The 18,944-nt window shown below is 32.6% G+C and overlaps 2 protein-coding genes and 1 long non-coding RNA gene across 12 annotated transcripts; 1 reads left to right on the forward strand and 2 right to left on the reverse strand.

The window, feature by feature from the left end:
- Window positions 1-369: 369 nt before the first annotated feature.
- LOC121203071 (uncharacterized) lies at window positions 370-3,081 on the reverse strand. Of its 3 annotated transcripts, none has more exons than XM_041097655.1 (3): window positions 3,029-3,081; window positions 2,552-2,639; window positions 370-1,607 (listed from the first exon to the last, which is right to left on the reverse strand). In XM_041097655.1, the coding sequence occupies exon 3, from the start codon at window positions 1,565-1,567 to the stop codon at window positions 503-505; it is 1,065 nt and encodes a 354-aa protein (XP_040953589.1). In that variant the 5' UTR covers window positions 1,568-1,607; window positions 2,552-2,639; window positions 3,029-3,081; the 3' UTR covers window positions 370-502. The 3 variants fall into 3 exon arrangements, with proteins under 3 accessions (XP_040953589.1, XP_040953588.1, XP_040953587.1); XM_041097654.1 differs by lacking the exon at window positions 3,029-3,081 and adding an exon at window positions 2,009-2,108 and having other exon boundaries at window positions 2,552-2,817; XM_041097653.1 differs by lacking the exon at window positions 3,029-3,081 and adding an exon at window positions 2,009-2,108 and having other exon boundaries at window positions 370-1,631; window positions 2,552-2,817.
- A 15-nt stretch (window positions 3,082-3,096) lies between these two features.
- Window positions 3,097-11,384, reverse strand: LOC107954314 (protein N-lysine methyltransferase METTL21A). Of its 8 annotated transcripts, none has more exons than XR_005916225.1 (11): window positions 11,128-11,345; window positions 10,721-10,985; window positions 7,078-10,107; window positions 6,910-6,977; window positions 6,177-6,296; window positions 5,278-5,351; window positions 5,130-5,187; window positions 4,953-5,054; window positions 4,355-4,466; window positions 3,307-3,614; window positions 3,097-3,214 (listed from the first exon to the last, which is right to left on the reverse strand). XR_005916225.1 is itself a non-coding variant. In XM_016889836.2 (11 exons), exons 4-11 carry the CDS (start codon window positions 7,143-7,145, stop codon window positions 3,494-3,496), a joined length of 723 nt encoding a protein of 240 aa, XP_016745325.2. In that variant the 5' UTR covers window positions 7,146-7,159; window positions 9,994-10,107; window positions 10,721-10,985; window positions 11,128-11,343; the 3' UTR covers window positions 3,146-3,493. The 8 variants fall into 8 exon arrangements, 5 of the variants coding, with proteins under 5 accessions (XP_016745325.2, XP_040953590.1, XP_040953591.1 ...); XR_005916226.1 differs by having other exon boundaries at window positions 3,146-3,226; XM_016889836.2 differs by having other exon boundaries at window positions 3,146-3,614; window positions 7,078-7,159; window positions 9,994-10,107; window positions 11,128-11,343.
- A 5,649-nt stretch (window positions 11,385-17,033) lies between these two features.
- Window positions 17,034-18,388, forward strand: LOC121219455 (uncharacterized). The gene is made up of 3 exons (XR_005916228.1): window positions 17,034-17,383; window positions 17,567-17,647; window positions 17,881-18,388. It is a non-coding gene; the product is annotated as an uncharacterized lncRNA (long non-coding RNA).
- Window positions 18,389-18,944: the final 556 nt, after the last annotated feature.

Raw genomic sequence — 18,944 nt, forward strand, 5'->3', positions numbered from 1 at the left:
TTCCTTTTTCTTGTGGTAGCCAAATTTTCCTTGGAGAAAAAACCCTCCATTTTTGCATTTTTCTTCTTCCTAAGTTCCATAAATTTCTACCTTCTCTTCACAAATTCATTCATAAGAAAGAATGGAAAGAAAAGAGGGATAGATGTAGAGATGATAGTGAAAATTTAGAAAGAAGGTGCATGTAAGTAGATTTTAACCATAAATATCACTCTTTTTAAGTGTACTTATAAGTTGATACACAATTTGTAAAATTTTTAAATTTCACGAATAGGTTAAAAGTATAACATGTATTTTATAAAATATAGTAAAATAAAAAAAGATGTTTGTCACATTTTCAACCCTACTTATGAAGTCTAAAAACACTACAAATTATGTTTTAAATAATTACTCTAAAATTTTAATTAATTTATACATAAAGTGTTCATATAATTTTCACCATTTATATATCAAATAAAAAGCAAATCCAAATCTTTAAATCCATGCAACATAAGAGAAGAACCTTTTACTTGGCATACTTAGCCCCATAACCCATACAAAGCAACAACTTGGGTCTATATTGTATGAGTGTGGTTAGGTTGACTTCAGGTACCCTCTTTTCCTCTTTGTATTGGGTAATTCCCACGGCCTTCAAGCTAAATTTCCTTTTAAGTTTAGGCCTCGACTGTGTTCCATTTGCACAACATTTAGGCTTGTTTTCATTTCTCATTGATCCACTCCTAAACAGGAAGTTCTTGATTTTCTGACCCTTGGTTTGCTTAGCATGAGTGTCTCCTCCCTCCATTGTTGAACTTGAATCCACCTCACTTGGTTTTGTGGGTTTTCCATTCCCAACTTTCACAAGCCTTGCTCGCCTTGCAAAAAGAACTCCTTTGGGCTCTGCCAGCTTTAGTTCCCTTTTCTTCACCTGTTGTTGACGACCCATTTGCCGGTTCTGGTCTGGAACCGATTGTTTCCTTGGTAATATGAGACCCATTTGATTGATTCGCTGCTGGCTTGTCCCTGAATACTCATTGGTTTCTTTTGGTGTTGTACCCCTCTCCCTAAATGGTGACATGGAACGAGACCGTCTATGGGTTCTCCCTTGGTTTTCTTCCTTCACATTCTTCAAAGCTACCATGAAAGGATCAAAATCATCGTTCCACAAGCTCCTACGTTGAAATGGAAGTCTTAGGACACCAGTAGGTGGCGACCTAGGGGATGACCAAGTAGAGATATTAGAATATTGATGTCTAGGAGGAGGCTTCAATGGCATCACTTTCCCATCTGCAAACAGTTCATCAGCAAACGCCATGGTAGGAAGTGGTTCCTTAACACCACCATGGTTTTGATTTGGTTCCTCCGGTTGGGACTCAGGCTCATATTCATCAACATTGAAATGACGACTGGTTTCAAACTCGAACTCATCAACATTGGGACTGGTTTCATATGCAACCTTGAGAGCCCTCCTGGTGGGACTTGTTGGGACACTGAAGAAACACAAACCTTCCACTTCCAGGCTGATTCTATTGGGGCTAGCTGGAGCACTCATGTAGAAAGGATCATTTGGTGTTTGAGGTGTCATTTCCATCCTGCAAAACCCTTGTCTGTCTGGCTTGGAAAACAAATTCCTGAATTGAAGGAGAAACCCCATACTGACATGTATGTATATATACCAAAATCTGGGTCAACACCTTCCAAATTATACTTCAAAGCTTGGAAACTAGATTTTAGTAAGATATAGAGGAGAAATTCCGGGTTTATGTTTCCAACAGCTTGCTGAAGATTACATTCAAAGGGGCAACAACTTTTGTATGACTAATAGTTTGTCATTTTCTTGACTAAATAAATATTATAGACAACTATGCCTGAGCATGTTGTTTTGTGGATGATCCAAAACCAAATATTTGTCTTACCACCAAGATACCTGCTTTTGTATTTTGTAAACTATTTTATAAAAAAAAAAAAAAGTTTTACTAGTTTTTGTCTTGATTTAGATGTAAATGATTGCCATGGAAATCAGACATCCTACCTCTGATTGTCAATTTATTACACTTGGGTCACGGAGTTTGATACAAGTTTGAAATCAACTAAACAAATGCAGGCACTTAGATATCAGTCAACCTGAAAACCTGCTCGTGACATATTCAAACCAGAATATGAATATAATGTTAGAATACGTATTTTAATGGCAATAACAAAACATTAGGGTTACGTGTATTTTAATGAATCTTCCTTTTAAAGAAAAAACCCCTCGCCCTCCCCTTTTAGACCATTGTCCAAATTAACCTACAAAAAAATGTCTCTATGTATACTTATATCACAAACCAATTCTAATATATAGCAACTGTCACATTAACAATTCCTTTACAAGGTTATGACTCAAAAGAAATGTTTCTAGAACTAGATCAGTAGACAAATTGGTTCAATAAAAAATTATTAAAATTTAAAAAGAAAAATAATTTAACTGATTTTTTAATTGGCTCAATTGGTTTCTGATCTAACCAATTTAATACCATTTTCCGGAATAATACTCCAATCGATTTCAATTCAAATATGATGAAAAGGATCTCACCCAAATGTATGTGGGTAATTGGTATTGACGCTGACCTCTCTGGTGGCTTGGCCCTCTTGAAACCCGACTCCTCATCATGTTGCTCAATCTGCGGAGGCACTTTTTACTCGCAATTTAAAGCAATCATGGCATTTAATACCACATGGTTCTCAAGTTCTCATTATTCATGAGGCAACCGTAACATCTTTAGTGATTCCGGCAGTCTCATTATTCACTAGCCTTAGCAAATGGTTCTTTCAGATTGTAGATTTCGAGTTGAGTGACAGATAAAGTTTGATTTAAGCAAGGTTGCCCTAATTTTATATAATTTCAGATGAAGGTAAATCCATTACTTGTTGCGGAGATTGGTTCCATCAAGTTCACAGTTTATAAAGGTGTTCATCTTTGCATTGCCACCCTTTCAACTGTTAACCATTTTATTAAGGCCGATTTCAATGGTTCATGGTATGAAAATGCTAAATTATAGCTGGTTCTTACCAAGTTGTTATGTGTCATGGTCCACACCAACCTAATACACAACCAATGAAGGATTCATGGCTCCTCTCTACGACCATAAAACTTCTTTTTTTGTGTCTATTTCCACCATTGTTGATGTGATCTTCAAATGAGGCTCTTGAATTATCTTGACATAAACATACAATTCAACCCACTGCTGCAGTGCAACTATTTCCAGCCCTAGGGTGTAAGTATGAGCATAAAATACTTGGGATCTGTTATAAATAACAAGAGATTTTGGAAGCATTAAACTTGCTTGCCTTCTAAAATCGTTTCCAGTCAAACATCAATCCTTTGGTGGCAAGAATGTCACAGACAACCGGGTAAGCCATTTTCACATCAGATCACATTCCTTTCTTCCACAATTATGTGCGTTACTAGCTTCTTTAGATATCGAGTCATGAACCCAAGTTCCCACAGTCCAATAATATTCATCACCTCTAGGATCTAGCAGAGTGTGATTTCGAAGATGACTCCTTCAAGATTTCCAACCATAGACCTTGTCCCAGCTACTTCGTTTATCAGCATACCATGTCGAGTAGCTTCCAAAATAACCATCAAATCCATCCTGCATACAAATTCCACAACATGATCATGCTTTAAAAAAAAGGACAGGAAAGAAAGCTTGGTCTGCAACAGTATATCAACTAAAAGTCTAGAATATCCGGCATATTGAAAGTAGTAAGAAAGCAATAAAACCCAATGTTAAAGCTCTAGGGCATGTAAGAAAGAAGGGTACAAAAGGAAGGTACGGAACAATTTAGGCAGAGGCAACCAGGTTTAAATTTTATAAATCTTAACTGTTGCAGTCATTTCAGCAAAGTCTGAACAGCAGGACAGCCTCTAACGTGTGAAGGTTATAAATCTTAAAAGCAGAGAGAAATCCTCAACCTTTAACAAGTTCATAATATGTTTAGGGCATCCCATTTATATCATTTAAATTTTTATGTTGTTGGAGTTATAAGTCATGAGAATAGGTGATCATTTTCATAGAAATATACAAGCATAATCCTCGGTGAATGACAACAACCCCAACAGGAGTCGGGGGTGAACCTTTAAACATGGATCAGATTAAAATTTGCCTAAACCACAAAATTTACCCTCTATCTAGAAAAGATAATTCAATTATCAATAACAAAATAAGAAACAACATACCACCATGCTTAAAAGGTTACCTGCATAAAAGTGTACCGCTGGATAGAGGTTCAAAGCAATTTTTATGCCATTCTTGCATTGTGAAGATGACGGATTTATCATAGATACAAGTCAGTAATCACAAGAGGGAGGAAAAGAGACTATAAGACTTACATTTTGGCTCGTGATACATATGCTAGTATGAATTTGCAATGTCCGAGTCCCCTGTTCTTCAGGAGCTGTTCTACAGTATCAAAAAGCAAAGGAACACTTGACTGCTGGAAGCTTGGATATTGTCAAGGACAAGCTTTACATTTCAAGTTCTCAAGGAAGCTAACAAAAAGAATGATTAGCCATTAAAGACAGGAAATGCAGCTTTTTACAACCATCAAGTTTGATGCCAATTCTTTGTGCAATTATAGATGATGGTCCAACCAGGTCAGCACATGACCAAACAGCACCTAACCTAGGGTCCACTTTTATGCCACAAAGCAGAACACACTTCTTCTTAGATAACAGCTTCTACTACAAACCAAATGCACAGAAAATGGCTTGGTAATTAGTATCTAATCTAAGTTATCATCAAGAAACAGATTGAATGGAATGGAAATGTTAGAATGAAGTTCAGTTCTCAGATAAATTTGATAGAGTTGCCTCATTCCTGGCTTCTGCAATATGTTAATCAAAATTTCATCCTTCAAAAGCTCAATCTTTTGACTTGTATTTTATAAATTGCTTGAGAAAAAGAACTAACTAGCAGTAATCAGGATATAAATGTCAGCACCAAGTATCAATTCAAAACCTCCAGGATATTTGTGTAAAATCCTGTTAATCTGATCAGAATTTCCCCACTCCAGCTTCTCAGCTTCTAGTGCTGCATGAAAGATGTGAAAAAAGGACATCAGCTAGTCCACAATGAGCATTCTCAATCAAAGCTTATTTCTCTCACCAGCACAACAACTAGGATTTTCAGAAGATACATTCAGCTCTATGTTTCTCCTAAGGATCTGTATATGATAAAACAATGGTAAAAATTAGAGAATGTGATAAGAGCTACCAAATACATACCTAGCACTCAAATTAAATTTATATCTTGCCTTCAGCACTTCTTCATTATGATCAGTCAGAAGAATTTGACGACAAAATCTGCTGCAGAGCATGCCAGTGATACCTATATAGCAGGTGACAGTATTCGACATCATCAAGGTAAAACAGAGGATCAAAACTATAAACTGCTTAATGAATTGATGAATGCAATGAAATCCCATAGAACATAACAGGAAAACAAACTTCTAGAGAATGGGAACTACAAGCTAGAGTGGGGAAATCCAGTCCTTCAAACATAATTTTGGTACATACACTTGAGCGTGCTAAAAGAATTTGTTTTCTACTTATTAATTAACAAGTTCAACTATAAAACTCAAAGTTGCAAAACTTTTTTGCTCATAAAGGACTTACTCGAGCAATTAGAAATTGAGTTTTCATTAAGTTGACTATCCTATTATTTCAAAAAGCGAGCACAAAAACTAGAGACGATCCCACTAGTTAATCAAGAATCATAGAGAAACTAGACTCTGAAGGTGCATTGAGCATTGGTCATTGATCCTAATCAAGTTGTTTTAGATGATTTTTCAACAGAGCAATCGGTACAAGAAAAGGAAGGTCAATGAACAAAACTCCTTTGTCTCTTTCTTTTCAACCAAAATATCCGCATGACTGAAGATATACATACAAGCCACACATGCACATAAACATTCATGCTCCATATTGTTAAAGACAACAAAAGTAGAGGGTATGATATCACATTCCATGAATCTCCTCAATGCGATGAAAAGGTGCCCAGTTTTGAAGAATCAAAACAACTGGCATTCAAAGAAATAAGCAGATATAAGCAAGGATTTGGATTCAGATTCAGGTTGTTATCTAATTGTCAAATGCAACACTTTTAAGCAATCATAACTAGCAAATGAAAAAAGAAACAGCAAGTATGACTCACCCACACCAGAGCCTAATTCAATCATGGAACATCCTTGAAGCATCTCAGCGTTTTTAGAGAGATAATCATTCAAAAGCATTGCACCAGGCCATACCAATTGTCCTGTCAAATCAAAATCAGCTGTTTCGCAAATAGTTAGTATCTTAAGTATACAATTTCATAGCAAATGCCAGACCCCCCCCCCCAAAAAAAAAAAAAAAGAAGATAAAGAACACCCAATAATTAAGAAATATAATAATACGATATCAATGTAATGCTTAGCATACATATAACAGAACACAAGAGACCTTTAGGTGTAACTACAGCGTCCGAACGAAAATGCATCTAATAGCAATTGTTTTGGTTTTATATTGAATAGAAGGTGCGAGGCAGTGCCATGGAATTGCTATAATCCTTTGATCAGTTCACCCTTATTTTTTTCCACTTCCATTTCCTTTTATCCAACAATTACATTGCTCTAACTTCAAATCCAGTTATCCGCGAAAATTGCCTGACAATCAAGATGAAAGAATAACCCAGGAAACTATACAAAGACCATTTGTACCAGTATTTATGTCAATCTATATACACGCAGAATAACAAAAAAAAAACCTCACTTGAATAGTTAATTATAACCTGAAGCAAGAAAGTACAGAATCCGCAAATGAAAACACTAATAAGGAACCTTGATGACCCAAGTCATGATAAATTGAGTAACAAAGAAATGGGTTGTGGTTAAATAAAAAGGACTTACTAGAAGCTGAGTGAAGACAATAGAGCTGGAGAACATGAGACCCAAAGGTGAAAGAAGTTAGCTGGTAACTGCACACAATAACATATATGACATATATTTAAAGGTGAAGGAAGTTTGACAGGGAGTATGAGTATGAGCATGAGCATGAGAGGAAGGGTGTGAAAGTACTTGTCATTGATGAAGAAAGATCCGTCCAACCACACAATATCTTCTTCTTCCTCTTCATGATTTACCATTTTCTACCTTTCCCCTGCACAACTAGAAAGCGTCGAATTGTGCCCCTGTTGCTCTTAGGGCGCAAAATGGATCTTTAGGCCAACCATAATAAGCCCCTGCTCATGGACCAGGCCTGAGGCTTTTGTTTTCTCCGTCGAAAACGATTAAACACGATCTTTTTAAAATTAAAATTATTGTATTTAATTTTAGAATGTTTTTTTATTATGTTTTTCTTTTAAAAATACTTTTATTACGTTTTTATATGTTATTTATTTATGTAAATTATAATTAATGTTTAAAATAAATATTGACGGAGAAAATATGATTTTAATATTTGATTCATCCTCGATGTATAGATTTATTGTGCTATCAGTTAGTAATAAAATGATGTGTCATTATTGGTGTAAAATAAAAAATATTGAAGAACTTGAAAATAAATATCATTAATTTTATTAAACATAATTAAATTTTAATTATAATCATTTTGTTTTTCTTTCAGGTTTCGGATTATGAAATTGAGGTTTTAAGTTTTGAGTTTCATATTTGATGTTTTTCTTTTTTTTTTTTATGTTTAATGATTATAATTAATATTTATATTTTAAAATAAAGGTATTTACATTTATTTTTAAATCCTTTAATATTTTTTTTTGTTTTTCACAAATTAAGATGTTTCATCTTAGTATTAATTGATAGTGCATGAGACCTATGCATCGAAATATTATCTCTTTTATATATGCGGTTGGATTCAAACCTCCGTTTGTTTGCCAGTAAAATATTCTCTAGAAAATAATTTCTGAAAAATGATTTACTTTTCTGAGAATGATTTGCTTTTCTAGTGTTTGGATGAATCTGTGTAAAATATTTTCTGTTGTTTGACAGATTTCCTAAAAATATTTTCTAGAAAAATTGTTTTTACATATATTAATAAATTTATATTTTAAATTGCTTTTACATATATTGCAATGATTTATTTAAAATCAAATTAAATATATAATAATACTCAATTATGCTTTTTTTTTATTTAGATAATGATATTTTACTAACATTATTTATTTTTCTTATTACAAAATCATATAGTTTTACAATAAAACAAAATTTACAGATCATTATTTATAATTATTTAATAAATTATGAATCCTATACATCATAAAAACTAAATAAACAATTATATTTTATATATAATAATTTACTTTAGGGCATGTAAGCTATTCGAGGACATGGATTGGTAAATCAACTTTTGGTCTTGATTTATTTAAAATTAAATATTTGAACCTATTATTCAAAAAAAAAAACAAATTCTACCGTGGATCTGGATATCAAATATTCGAATACTAATAATATCAGCATATACGAATACAAACATATCCAGATAAAATAAAATAAAAAATTAAATATCTAAACTGAATCTATACTATTACCATCCATCATCTCAAGTGACTTCAGCTTGGAATTAAAGAAATGCCTAGCTCATTTCGAGTTCATCCTGCCCTTGAGGGCAAACCCAAAAACTAGATGGAAAAGAAATACAATACCAAAAGCAGTCATCAGTGCAAACAAATGGCATTAAATGTCATTCTACATATTATGGGGAGCAACTCCGTTGTCAAACAAACCCAATTTCTCACATCAAAGCCATGACGAACCTTTTTTTTAATACCACCATGAATGTCTACAAGCACTATGAACCACTTCAAACATTTTTCCGACCTATACTAAAGAGTACAATTACATGTCAAGGATGAGCTGAAAATATTTTCACCTCTAAAATGCTATTGTGTCTATTACAGACGGGTTTAACTTGAAAAATCAATGGCCATTATGGCCTGGAGTCTTTTATCATCAAACCCTTTCGAGAAAAACCTTATCATGTAATGGTTCTCTCTCTTGAATCAATAATCATTCTCCAAAACAATGCAAAACTTCAAGCAGGTATATGGGGTTATCCTTTTTTTTTTCTCAGCCAATGTGTTCACATATAGCCCCCATTGCCATATATTACCCTTCAATTACAGCTATTCCTGCCATCAGGAATCATTTTATGGGGATATGGGCAGAACTCAAAAACTGACCTCAAACCGGCAAATATTTTACACTTCAGATTGGGATTATATTTGGGCACACAAGGGCAGCGCAAACCAAGTTGCTAATTGTAAACACTATAACCTGTTAAAGCCTATGCATCCTTATTCTTAACCATTAAATTGAAGTTTCTGGTTTTGGGAGCCATGTCCCTGCTGAGAAGCCTACAAGTTTAGTGGTTGTTTGTTGAACTAAGCAAAGGGCTGGGAGTAGAGAGAATTCATAAAACCCTACAAATGGATAGACATAGATTTAATACAGAAAAAGAACTTTAAAAGGTCAATGCGTGTAGCCCAAAAATGAAGTGAGAAAATATGCAACAGATTTTTAGCCGACAGACAATGACTAGCAGTTCAAATTCACAAGAATATCTGGGCTGCTTTCTAGTTAGAAAACGAATTTTAAAATCTTGCAAGCTTGATAATTTTATAGACAATAATTCCCTATCAATATGCGATAGTACAAGAAGCAACCTGAAACTGAAGCTGGTTGGGATTCACACTAGAATCAATCAAACAAGGTCAGAAAACAATCACACATGAAGGGATACCATTTAATATAACACTACCTTAAAAATAAAATGAATATAGAGTCCAAAACTAAGGAAGTTGATGTTAATGAAGAAAAATGCTTCATAAGCCTATGACAAACTATTGCAAACAAAAACAATTACAGCCTATAACATCAAAATTAAGAAAAAAAGATAGATAGAGACATTGAAGCAAGAAGTGACAAACACAACAAGCAAAACCACTTAAGTTTCGGGTTTTAAGAGCACTAAAAACTAACCTCCAACCTTAGTAGATCTGAGAGAGCAAAAGAAACACTTGTATTACAAAAGCTATTTGGCTTCAGCTTGAAAAAACTTGAATTCATCTTAACCATCGTCAAATCAAGCTCGACCTAGTGAAAGAGCTGAATTTCAGTCTTTGAGTCAAGTAGTTTAAGAGCTTAATCGATCTTTTTTCTTTTTAATTACTATTGTTTCAATTTGAATCCAAACTTGAGTATAAAAATTGAGTTTATATTTCACTTTATTTGAGGCTCATCCAGTTCGACTATTATTTCAAATTGCTTCAGCTATTAAAGTAAAATTCAATCAAACTCAAGTTGAGCTTCGTCTCATTGAGAAAGAACGAAGCGTCATTTAACTTTCCATCCATTTTTTAACTCGAATTTCTCATTTTCCATTCCTTTCTCAGAGACCAAACAAACTGTCCTTTTCATTCAGTTCAGATAAAGCATAAAAATAAATCATTAGATACTTATAACCTAACTTCTGTATGTAGTAAAAATCTGAACTGTAAAGACTAAATTCACTGTATTTTCCCATCCATTTTCTAACCAAACTTTTCCTTTTTCCATCCTTTCTCAGAAACCAAACAAGGTCCCATTTTCATTAAGCATCATAAAGAATCATTATATCCTTAAAACCTAACTTCCAAATTTAGTAAAAATCTGAACTTTAAGATCACAAAATTATTAAAACACAGAGAAAGAGCAAAAAGAAAGGAACCTGGAGGATTTCATTGGATCTGAAGGCATGCCTGAGAAATTTAACTGCAGCCCAGAAATCATTTTTGGTCCAATCTCCATCATCTCCAAGTATTTGCATAGGGCAAGAGCCCTCCTTCTCCAGCTTTTCAATTAAAGCCCCGAGCCTCCGGTGTTGATGGTAAGTCTCAACAAGAAGAGTGGTATGGGTTTTGGAAGAGCAACCATCCGGCGGCCGCCGCGGCGTTGACGGTGATAAGCGAAGAAAGGATAGACAGCAACAATGCCTGGTTGATTTTAGGAAGTGGGTTTGGATGAGAATTGATTTCTTATTGTCACTATTAATTGAGGATTGCCATCTCAATGTAACTTTGCAGTCTAAATTCACGATCATTCAAAACAATAGAGAGAGAAAGAAAGGAACAGAACCTGTTGATAACAAGCACACCCAGGAAGAAGAAGCACACCCAAGATGAGGAGGAGAGGCTGACGTTGATGGACGAAGAGGAAATGAGGAGGAAATGAAATGAGAAGGAAATGAGAGGCTGAGCCAAGAAAAGGAATGGAAAATGTCTTACAGAAATAAAATTTGTAAGACATTTTACGTTAAAAAAAAGGGACATTTTTCCGTGTTTTTGAAGTCTGATTTTCCGGAAGATGAATTCCTTTGTCAAATAAATACGGAAAAAGAAGGAAAATATTTTCTGAAAAATTAACTACTGTCAAACAAACAGACCCTTAATAATCAATATATTAAGATATTTCTAATGAATATTTGTATCTAAACTAATCTATCTACATTTACTTCGAATCTGTAACAAGTAGTAACTTAACATTTGAATTCGAATATCATCTGAGTCTGTAATGCAATAATGGGTGATAAATTCAATGAGATTTACTCTCATAATTGTGTTGTCAAAGATTAACACAAAGGGAAAAGTAGACCTGATCATGGGTCAAGTCACATGCCCAAGCCTGAAGGTCTGCCTGAAAATTGGGAGGGTTTAAGTAAAAATATAAGACTGAAAAATAAATTTGGACAAAAAAGTAAAGCCCATTTTCTAAACGGGCCAAGCATCGGGTAGGATTTTTTGGCTCGAGCTTGATCCGAATCAACCTAAATTTTTTTCAGGGTAAACTACAAAAATAGTCACTTTTGTTTGCCTCAGATTACATTTTAGTCACCTATGTTTGAAATGTTACACTTTAGTCATTTACGTTATCATTTTGTTACGAAATTGTCACTATACTGTTAAACTCTGTTACCTCCCTAATGACAATCCTACATGGCAATTCAAATGAGTTTTAAATACCAACTTGGATGTTCAGTTACTGAGATAAAAATATTTTTTTAATTAAATAAATTTAATTTGGACTGCATGTAGGGCAACCAAGTTGGCATTTAAAACCCATTTGGACTGCCACATACGACCGTCGTTAGAGAGGTAACGGAACTTAATGGTAGAGTGATCGCTTCATAACAAAACGATAACGTAAGTAACTAAAATATAATATGAGGCAAATAAACGTGACTATTTTTGTAGTTTATCCTTTTTTATGCTATTGTTTTGCTATTATATTGTTACAATTTTATTGTTATTATTTGGATATTGGATAACTATTGTTTTATTGTTAATTTTGTCACTATTTTAGAAATATTTGTTTGCTAAGTTGCAACAATCTTAGTGTTATTTAAGTATAAATTTTTGTTAATGTATTCCCAATTTGTTGAGAAACATTTATTTTAATATTTTTAGCGTATTTGATGTATTATATTGTTAAAATTTGTTTTATATAAAAAAAATTAATATGTGCGGGCCGAGTCGAGCTCGGGCTCAAGTTTAGTATTTTTAATTTAGATTAAGATTAGATAAAATTTTAAATCTATTTTTTTAAATCAAATAAAACTCAACCTAAAATTTTATATTGATTTGATGTATTATGAGTTCTAAATGAAGAAAGCAACGGGCTTTATAGTTGTACAACATGTCTAGCAGGTGAACTACACTAGCTGGTTGTAGTAGAGTTGATGCTCAACATTCTGAATTTCAATCCTGATATTTTTGCTTGCTCTGTAGCACTGAAGAAATGTAATAGCGTTGTGTCTATCAATAAAAACTTGGTGCGTGTGAGTAGCCTGTCACATGAGTAAGAGGCGAGCCATAACCTTTTGAATTGGTAGAAATGGACAGACCTCTAGGGCCTGCACCAATGTCATTAATATATGCCTTTTTGTAGATGCATTTAATAAAAATGGTTGGGTTGACTTATTTAGGCTTTAGCAACTTTTCATGTCTTGCAGATGTTAGTTGAGAATCAGATCAACAGCTGTATTATGGGAGTGCAAATTGAATGATCTCACCCATTGTGGTCATCATCATAGGGTTTCTTAACCCCCACCTCTCAGCAGAATTTCCTGGCCTGGTAGAGACTAGAGAGCCCTTACACTATTGTCCATTGGCACAAGCTTCTTTGGTATCTCATCCACAAATCCCCACCAATGGTCCTCTCCCTTCATCACAAACTGTATGGTCAATCTCCTTCGTTTGATTTCCTTCACCTCACACAATTCAACAACCACAACTTGGCCCATCACATTCCTACCTACACATCACAGTGCTCCAATACTTCTTTCCTAGATTTTCAACTCATCCTACTATGACAAGAAGTAGTATAAGTAAAACTTTACCTTATAAGTTTAGATAAATAATTATAAAAGAAAAAAATTAATTATATTTATTTTGTTTGGATAGATAAAATTAGCAAAGTAAAAAAATATTTATATTATTTGTTTGGTTAAACCATAAAAGATTAAGAAAATAATTGATTATAGTAATTTTAATTTCTATAATTTAATTTGGTGTAATTTAGTCCCTAGTTTTATACTGTTCAAATTGATAATACCATTAAAGTTGATGTGATTTCTTTTTGAAAAAAAATTTATCTAAAAAGCATTCAGTTAATGTTTAAATTTATTATTTTTTGATACATTACAAATTAGGGGGTCGAGGAGAAGTCCTCGTGAAAGCTTGAACCTTAAAGGTGTTAACATAGAGCTATAGCTGGATTTTCATGTAGCTTGTTGGTGTGTCTAGTTAACGATTTAAAAAATCCACATTATCACTTTAACATCATTAACTAAATATGTTATTAATTTGGATTTACTAATAATATTATAAAAATAATGAAATTAAATTATATGAAATTAAAGTAAAAAAATATTGATTTTTACTATAATAAAGGGACTAAATTATTATCGGAGTTAAAAGCTCGAGTTTTAGTGGATAATTGAATCAATTGAACACATTTTTGAAATATATATATCTAACAACTAAGCTAAGAAATAGACCTAATCATTGGTCGGGCTGCTCACTCAAGTCTACTCGAAACGTGGGAGGACTGGGGCAAAAATATAAGGCCGAAAAATGGGCTTAGACAAAAAAAATAAGGTACATTTTCTAAACTGGTTGGGCCTCGAGTAAGACTTTTTGGCTCGGGCTCGGCCTCGGCCTGAATTTGCTTAAATTTTTTGTTATTATATTGTTATTATTTGGATATTATATAACTCTTATTTTATTGATATATTTGCTACTATTTTAGAGGCATTTACTTGTTATGTTGCAACTATATTAGTGTTATTTAAGTATAATTTTTAATGTATTTTTAATTTTTTGAGAAACATTTATTTCAATATTTTTAGTGTATTTAATGTATTACATTTTTTAAAATTATTTTTATATAAAAAATGTTAATACGGCCGGATTAAATTGGGTTTGGGTTTAACATTTTTTATATAGATTGGGCTTGAACAAAATTTTAAACTCATTTTGAGCTGAATCTAATCTTAAAAAATAAATCTAAAATTTTAGATCGGTTCAACTCAAATTCGATCTAACCCACAAGTATATGTTTAAGTTAAAACAGATTGGGGACTATATATAAAATTAAATCCCTTGCAAAATGAAATTAAATATGTAAAATAGGAATGTGAAAATCACTTTCTAAAAGGGCTTAACACCAACAACGGGTTAGGTTTGAGTTTTGGAACCTACCACTATCATATAAGAAGAGTAAGTAGGAGTTGGACAACTTCATAAATTGGTTCTCATTCCTACACGTGGCGCCATTTTAACGGTGCCTCTTTTCATCATCTCTTAATTCCCACCACTCCTAGGATTTGGCGCCGCACCTTCTAGAAGCATGCTACGCGGTTAAAGCCAGGCTGGCATCCTTGACCTCGAGTCGCCATTTCACCATATCTTCCTTCTTTTCTGCTTCCGTCTCCAATTTGACTTTCTGTTTTTGTCTTTTCTTGTTTTTGTTCTTTTTCTTTTAAATCATTGTTCTCGCAAATCTTATTAAACTTTTAGTTTAGGACTGATTTCACTAAAATATTTTCCTCTCCCACAATTTCAAAAAATTATAAAATTATCATAGAATTATTTAAATTTTTTATTTAAATTATTGTTTAATTTGAAAGTTTTTAACTGATGTCGTTTTTTTAATTTAGTTAGCAAGCTCCAAGTGACAATTTAGTAATTAGTATAATAGATTAGTACCTATTGACGAGTAGAAAAATATGCATTAGATCCAAGCCAATCTAACTGTTAGTATTAGAAATCGAAGAAGAAAATCGTTTGGATTTCAATTTGCAGATCCGTGACGTTGAAAGTTGTTTCATGAAAAAAAATGAATTATAAGAGAAAAAGGGAAGCAGAGCTTTCGATTAATGCAGACGGTACAATTAGAGAAAGCTATACAATAATGATTGTAACAATACGGAGACTTAAATGAAAACTTTTGAATAGTTCAATGATTATTTTATAACTTTTTGAAGATGAGTGATCGAAACGTAAACTTACTGATTGTTTAATAACCTTTGGTGTAATTTACTCTTTAATTTAACATAATATTTATATTAATATCATTGTATAAATGATGTATTTATTTAATTTTTAAAAAATAAAAAAAAGTCCAACTCAAGGATAAAACTATACCATCTATAAAAAAAAATCATGACACTAAAAAATAAAAATAATTACAAAATTAAATTATATTTCAAGAAAACTATCATAATATAATTTAAAAATTAATTAAATCTTTAATCGAAAACTACAATTAATTGAGCACTCATCAAAAGTTCTCAATTAAGTTAGGGGTGTGTAAATATGAGGTAAAATTGATTTAATCGACGGAATCAAATTAATTTGGTTAATCGGCTGGTTAACCAAATTAATTCGGTTGGAGGTCAATTAATAATTTTTTAGAAGTTCGGTTAACGGTTAATTCGGCTCGAAATCGGTTAATTAACCGAATTAACTAAAAGTTTATATTTTTTATATACATTTTATATATATTAAATTCGGTTAATTTTTGTATATTTTATACTTGTTTTAACAAAAATAAAAACAAATAAATTTCGGTTAATTTGATTAACTGACCGAATTAACCGAAAAAGTTTGGTTCGATTAATTTTTTTTGAAAAATTGCAGTTCATTTAACAGTTAAGGGTTTAAAAAGTTCGGTAAATTCTATTAATGCCAGTTCAGGTCGGTTAACTGATTGAACACCCCTAAATCAAACCCCAAAAATATGGTTTTACGCCAAAACCGTTGGGGCGATTAAATGATGATGCAACAATTAAATGATGACATGATAACTAAAAATTAAAAAAAATTAAATCTTATATTTTTTAATAATTTATATAAATTTTTTTATAATTTTCTAAAATTTTTATAATGATTTAATAATTTCTAATAATTAAAAAAAATTATTGCTCTGCTTTGTTTTCCTTCATGTACTGTCCTACATTGTACCTCACTTCATTCTTATCAACTTCTTTTGCATCGCCTCTTAATCACCAAAACCATTACTAATCACTTACCTTAAGCACACCAAACACTAAATTCAATGCCACTCAAGCCCCTCACTCAACACCCTATTCAAATCTCATCACGAACACACTTCAAGTTCTTCATTTACTTATTATTGAAATCAAGTACTCCAGACCTTTAGAAAAAATTCTATGGTCTTTTTTATTTTTTTTTATAATTTTTTAATAATTTTCAAAAATTTTAATAAGTTTAATAATTCTTTAATAATGTTCTTTTTTTTATCATTTTAATATTTTTATATAATTTTCTATATATATATTTATAATATTTCATATTTTCTATAATATGTTGATAATATTTGTTACATATTCTTAGTATTGATTTTAGAGTTTTAATTTGTTCTTTCCTTATTTAGACTATATATACTAGTATATAAACACACTAACTAAAGAGATGAAATACAAGTAATTTTTCTCTATTCTATTATCATATATTGTCTTTTCTCTATTCCCGATAACATGATATCAAAGCTTTTCGATTCGTGTTTATGTGTTCAATGTTTTACTTAAATTGTGAAGGGATTAGGTATTTTTTTCGTGGGTTATTCTTAAAGGGTGGTTAGTTTACACCGCCAAACACGGAAAGGAGTGCCACCACGCCAACAAATGATCTATAATTTTTGGTGGCCTGAACCACCGCACCTGGAGCTTATGCGCCACCCCAAACAACAACACCTTTCTTGCACGCATCGAAGCGTGGGGGTGCATAAGTGGTCTTCTTGTTACCTGACTTTGACTCTGATGTCAATTCAGAGTTTCGACCAAAGCCAGTGGTCGAGTTATCGATCGGAGGTGGTTCAATGGTGTTTTATTTTTCTTATCATTGTTTAGATACTGTTGACAAGTATTGTTTGGGTACTATTCACAAGTATTGTTTGGGTACTTTTCAACATTGTTTGAGTACTATTTTGGAAATTTTTTTTGCGAGTTTTGCTGCCTTTCGTCATATCATGGCTTCCTTTGCTTTATTTGCAGATTCAGGTAAATGTAATGCATGTTTTATTTCCTCTTCATCCAAATGGGTCATTGATTTAGAAGCTACAGATCATATGACATGTAATCCCAACCTTTTCTCTATCTTTCAGTCACAAAATTTGCCTACTGTTACTATTGTTGATGGATACACTTATAAAGTTATTAGTTCTAGAAGTATTAACCTAACTTAATCCATCATCTTATTACTAATATTAAATTTACCTAACCTCACCTTTAATTTAATATATGTCAATAAACTTACTCATAACCTAAATTGCACCATCTTATTTTTTTTCAATCATTTCATTTTACAGGATCTTATGACGAATAACACTATTGGTAAAGGGCATGTATTTGATGGTCTTTATATTTTTAACTCACGGGTTCCTCGATTCGTGGCTTGTCCTACCATTCTCTCTCCGATTGAAGCATATTGTCGGTTGGGACATCCTTCTCTTTCTTTGTTGAAGAAGATTTGTCCACAATTTCAAGACCTACATTCGTTGGAATGTGAAGTATGTCACTTTGCAAAGCACCAATGGAGCCCTTTGAGACTGAGATCTAACAAACGAGTTAGTTTCGCTTTTGAGTTAATACACTTAGATGTTTGGGGACCTTGTTCAGTAGTATCTAAACTTGGATTTTGATACTTTATCTCATTTGTGGACGATTATTCTTAAATGACATGGATATATTTTATGAAAAATCGGTCAAAGTTGTTTTCTCATTTTCATGCTTTTTGTGCCTAGATAAGAATTCAGTTTGGGGTACCTTTCCAAATTCTACATAACAATAATGCTAAAGAATACTTTTCTAACTCTTGCGAGGCTTTTATGACCCAAAATGAGATTCTTCATCAATCCTTTTGTATTGATATGTCATCTCAATGGTGTCGTTGAACAGAAGAATAAACATCTTTTGGAGATAGCAACAATTTTTTTTATTTCAAATGAAAGTTCCTAAAGAATTTTGGGCTGGTGCTATTTCGATAGCTTTTTTTTTTTCAAAAGCATGCCTTCTTTCATACTTGATGGTGATAGCCCATACAATGTTCTATTTCCATCCAAACCATTATTTCTAGTGGAACCAAGAATTTTCAGGACTACTTATTTTATTCGAGATGTTCAGCCTCATTTCATTAAGTTGGATCCAAAATATTTAAAATGTGTATTTCTAGGGTAATCTTACCTTTAAAAGGGGTACAGGTGTTATAGTATGGATCTCAACAGGTATTTGGTTCTATCGATGTTTCATTCTCAAAACAAGGTGTCATTCTTTTTAAAAGAAATGCCTTTGAATCTTCCAAAACAAGGGGAGGAAGATTGTAACAGCCCGATTTCGACTCTAATCAGACATAGTGGTTTCGGGACCAAAAGTC

This window comes from Gossypium hirsutum, chromosome D07, assembly GCF_007990345.1.
Source record: "Gossypium hirsutum isolate 1008001.06 chromosome D07, Gossypium_hirsutum_v2.1, whole genome shotgun sequence".
NCBI classification, from domain to species: Eukaryota; Viridiplantae; Streptophyta; class Magnoliopsida; order Malvales; family Malvaceae; genus Gossypium; species Gossypium hirsutum.

Coding starts and splice junctions, on each gene's coding strand:
- LOC121203071 (XM_041097653.1), bottom strand. CDS start 1,630: ATGGGGTTTCTCCTTCAATTCAGGAATTTGTTTTCCAAGCCAGACAGA.
- LOC107954314 (XM_016889836.2), bottom strand. CDS start 7,145: ATGGTAAATCATGAAGAGGAAGAAGAAGATATTGTGTGGTTGGACGGA. Junction 6,978..7,077: donor TCTTTCTTCATCAATGACAA/GTACTTTCACAC, acceptor TATTGTGTGCAG/TTACCAGCTAACTTCTTTCA. Junction 3,615..4,354: donor TATGTATCACGAGCCAAAAT/GTAAGTCTTATA, acceptor ATTTGTATGCAG/GATGGATTTGATGGTTATTT.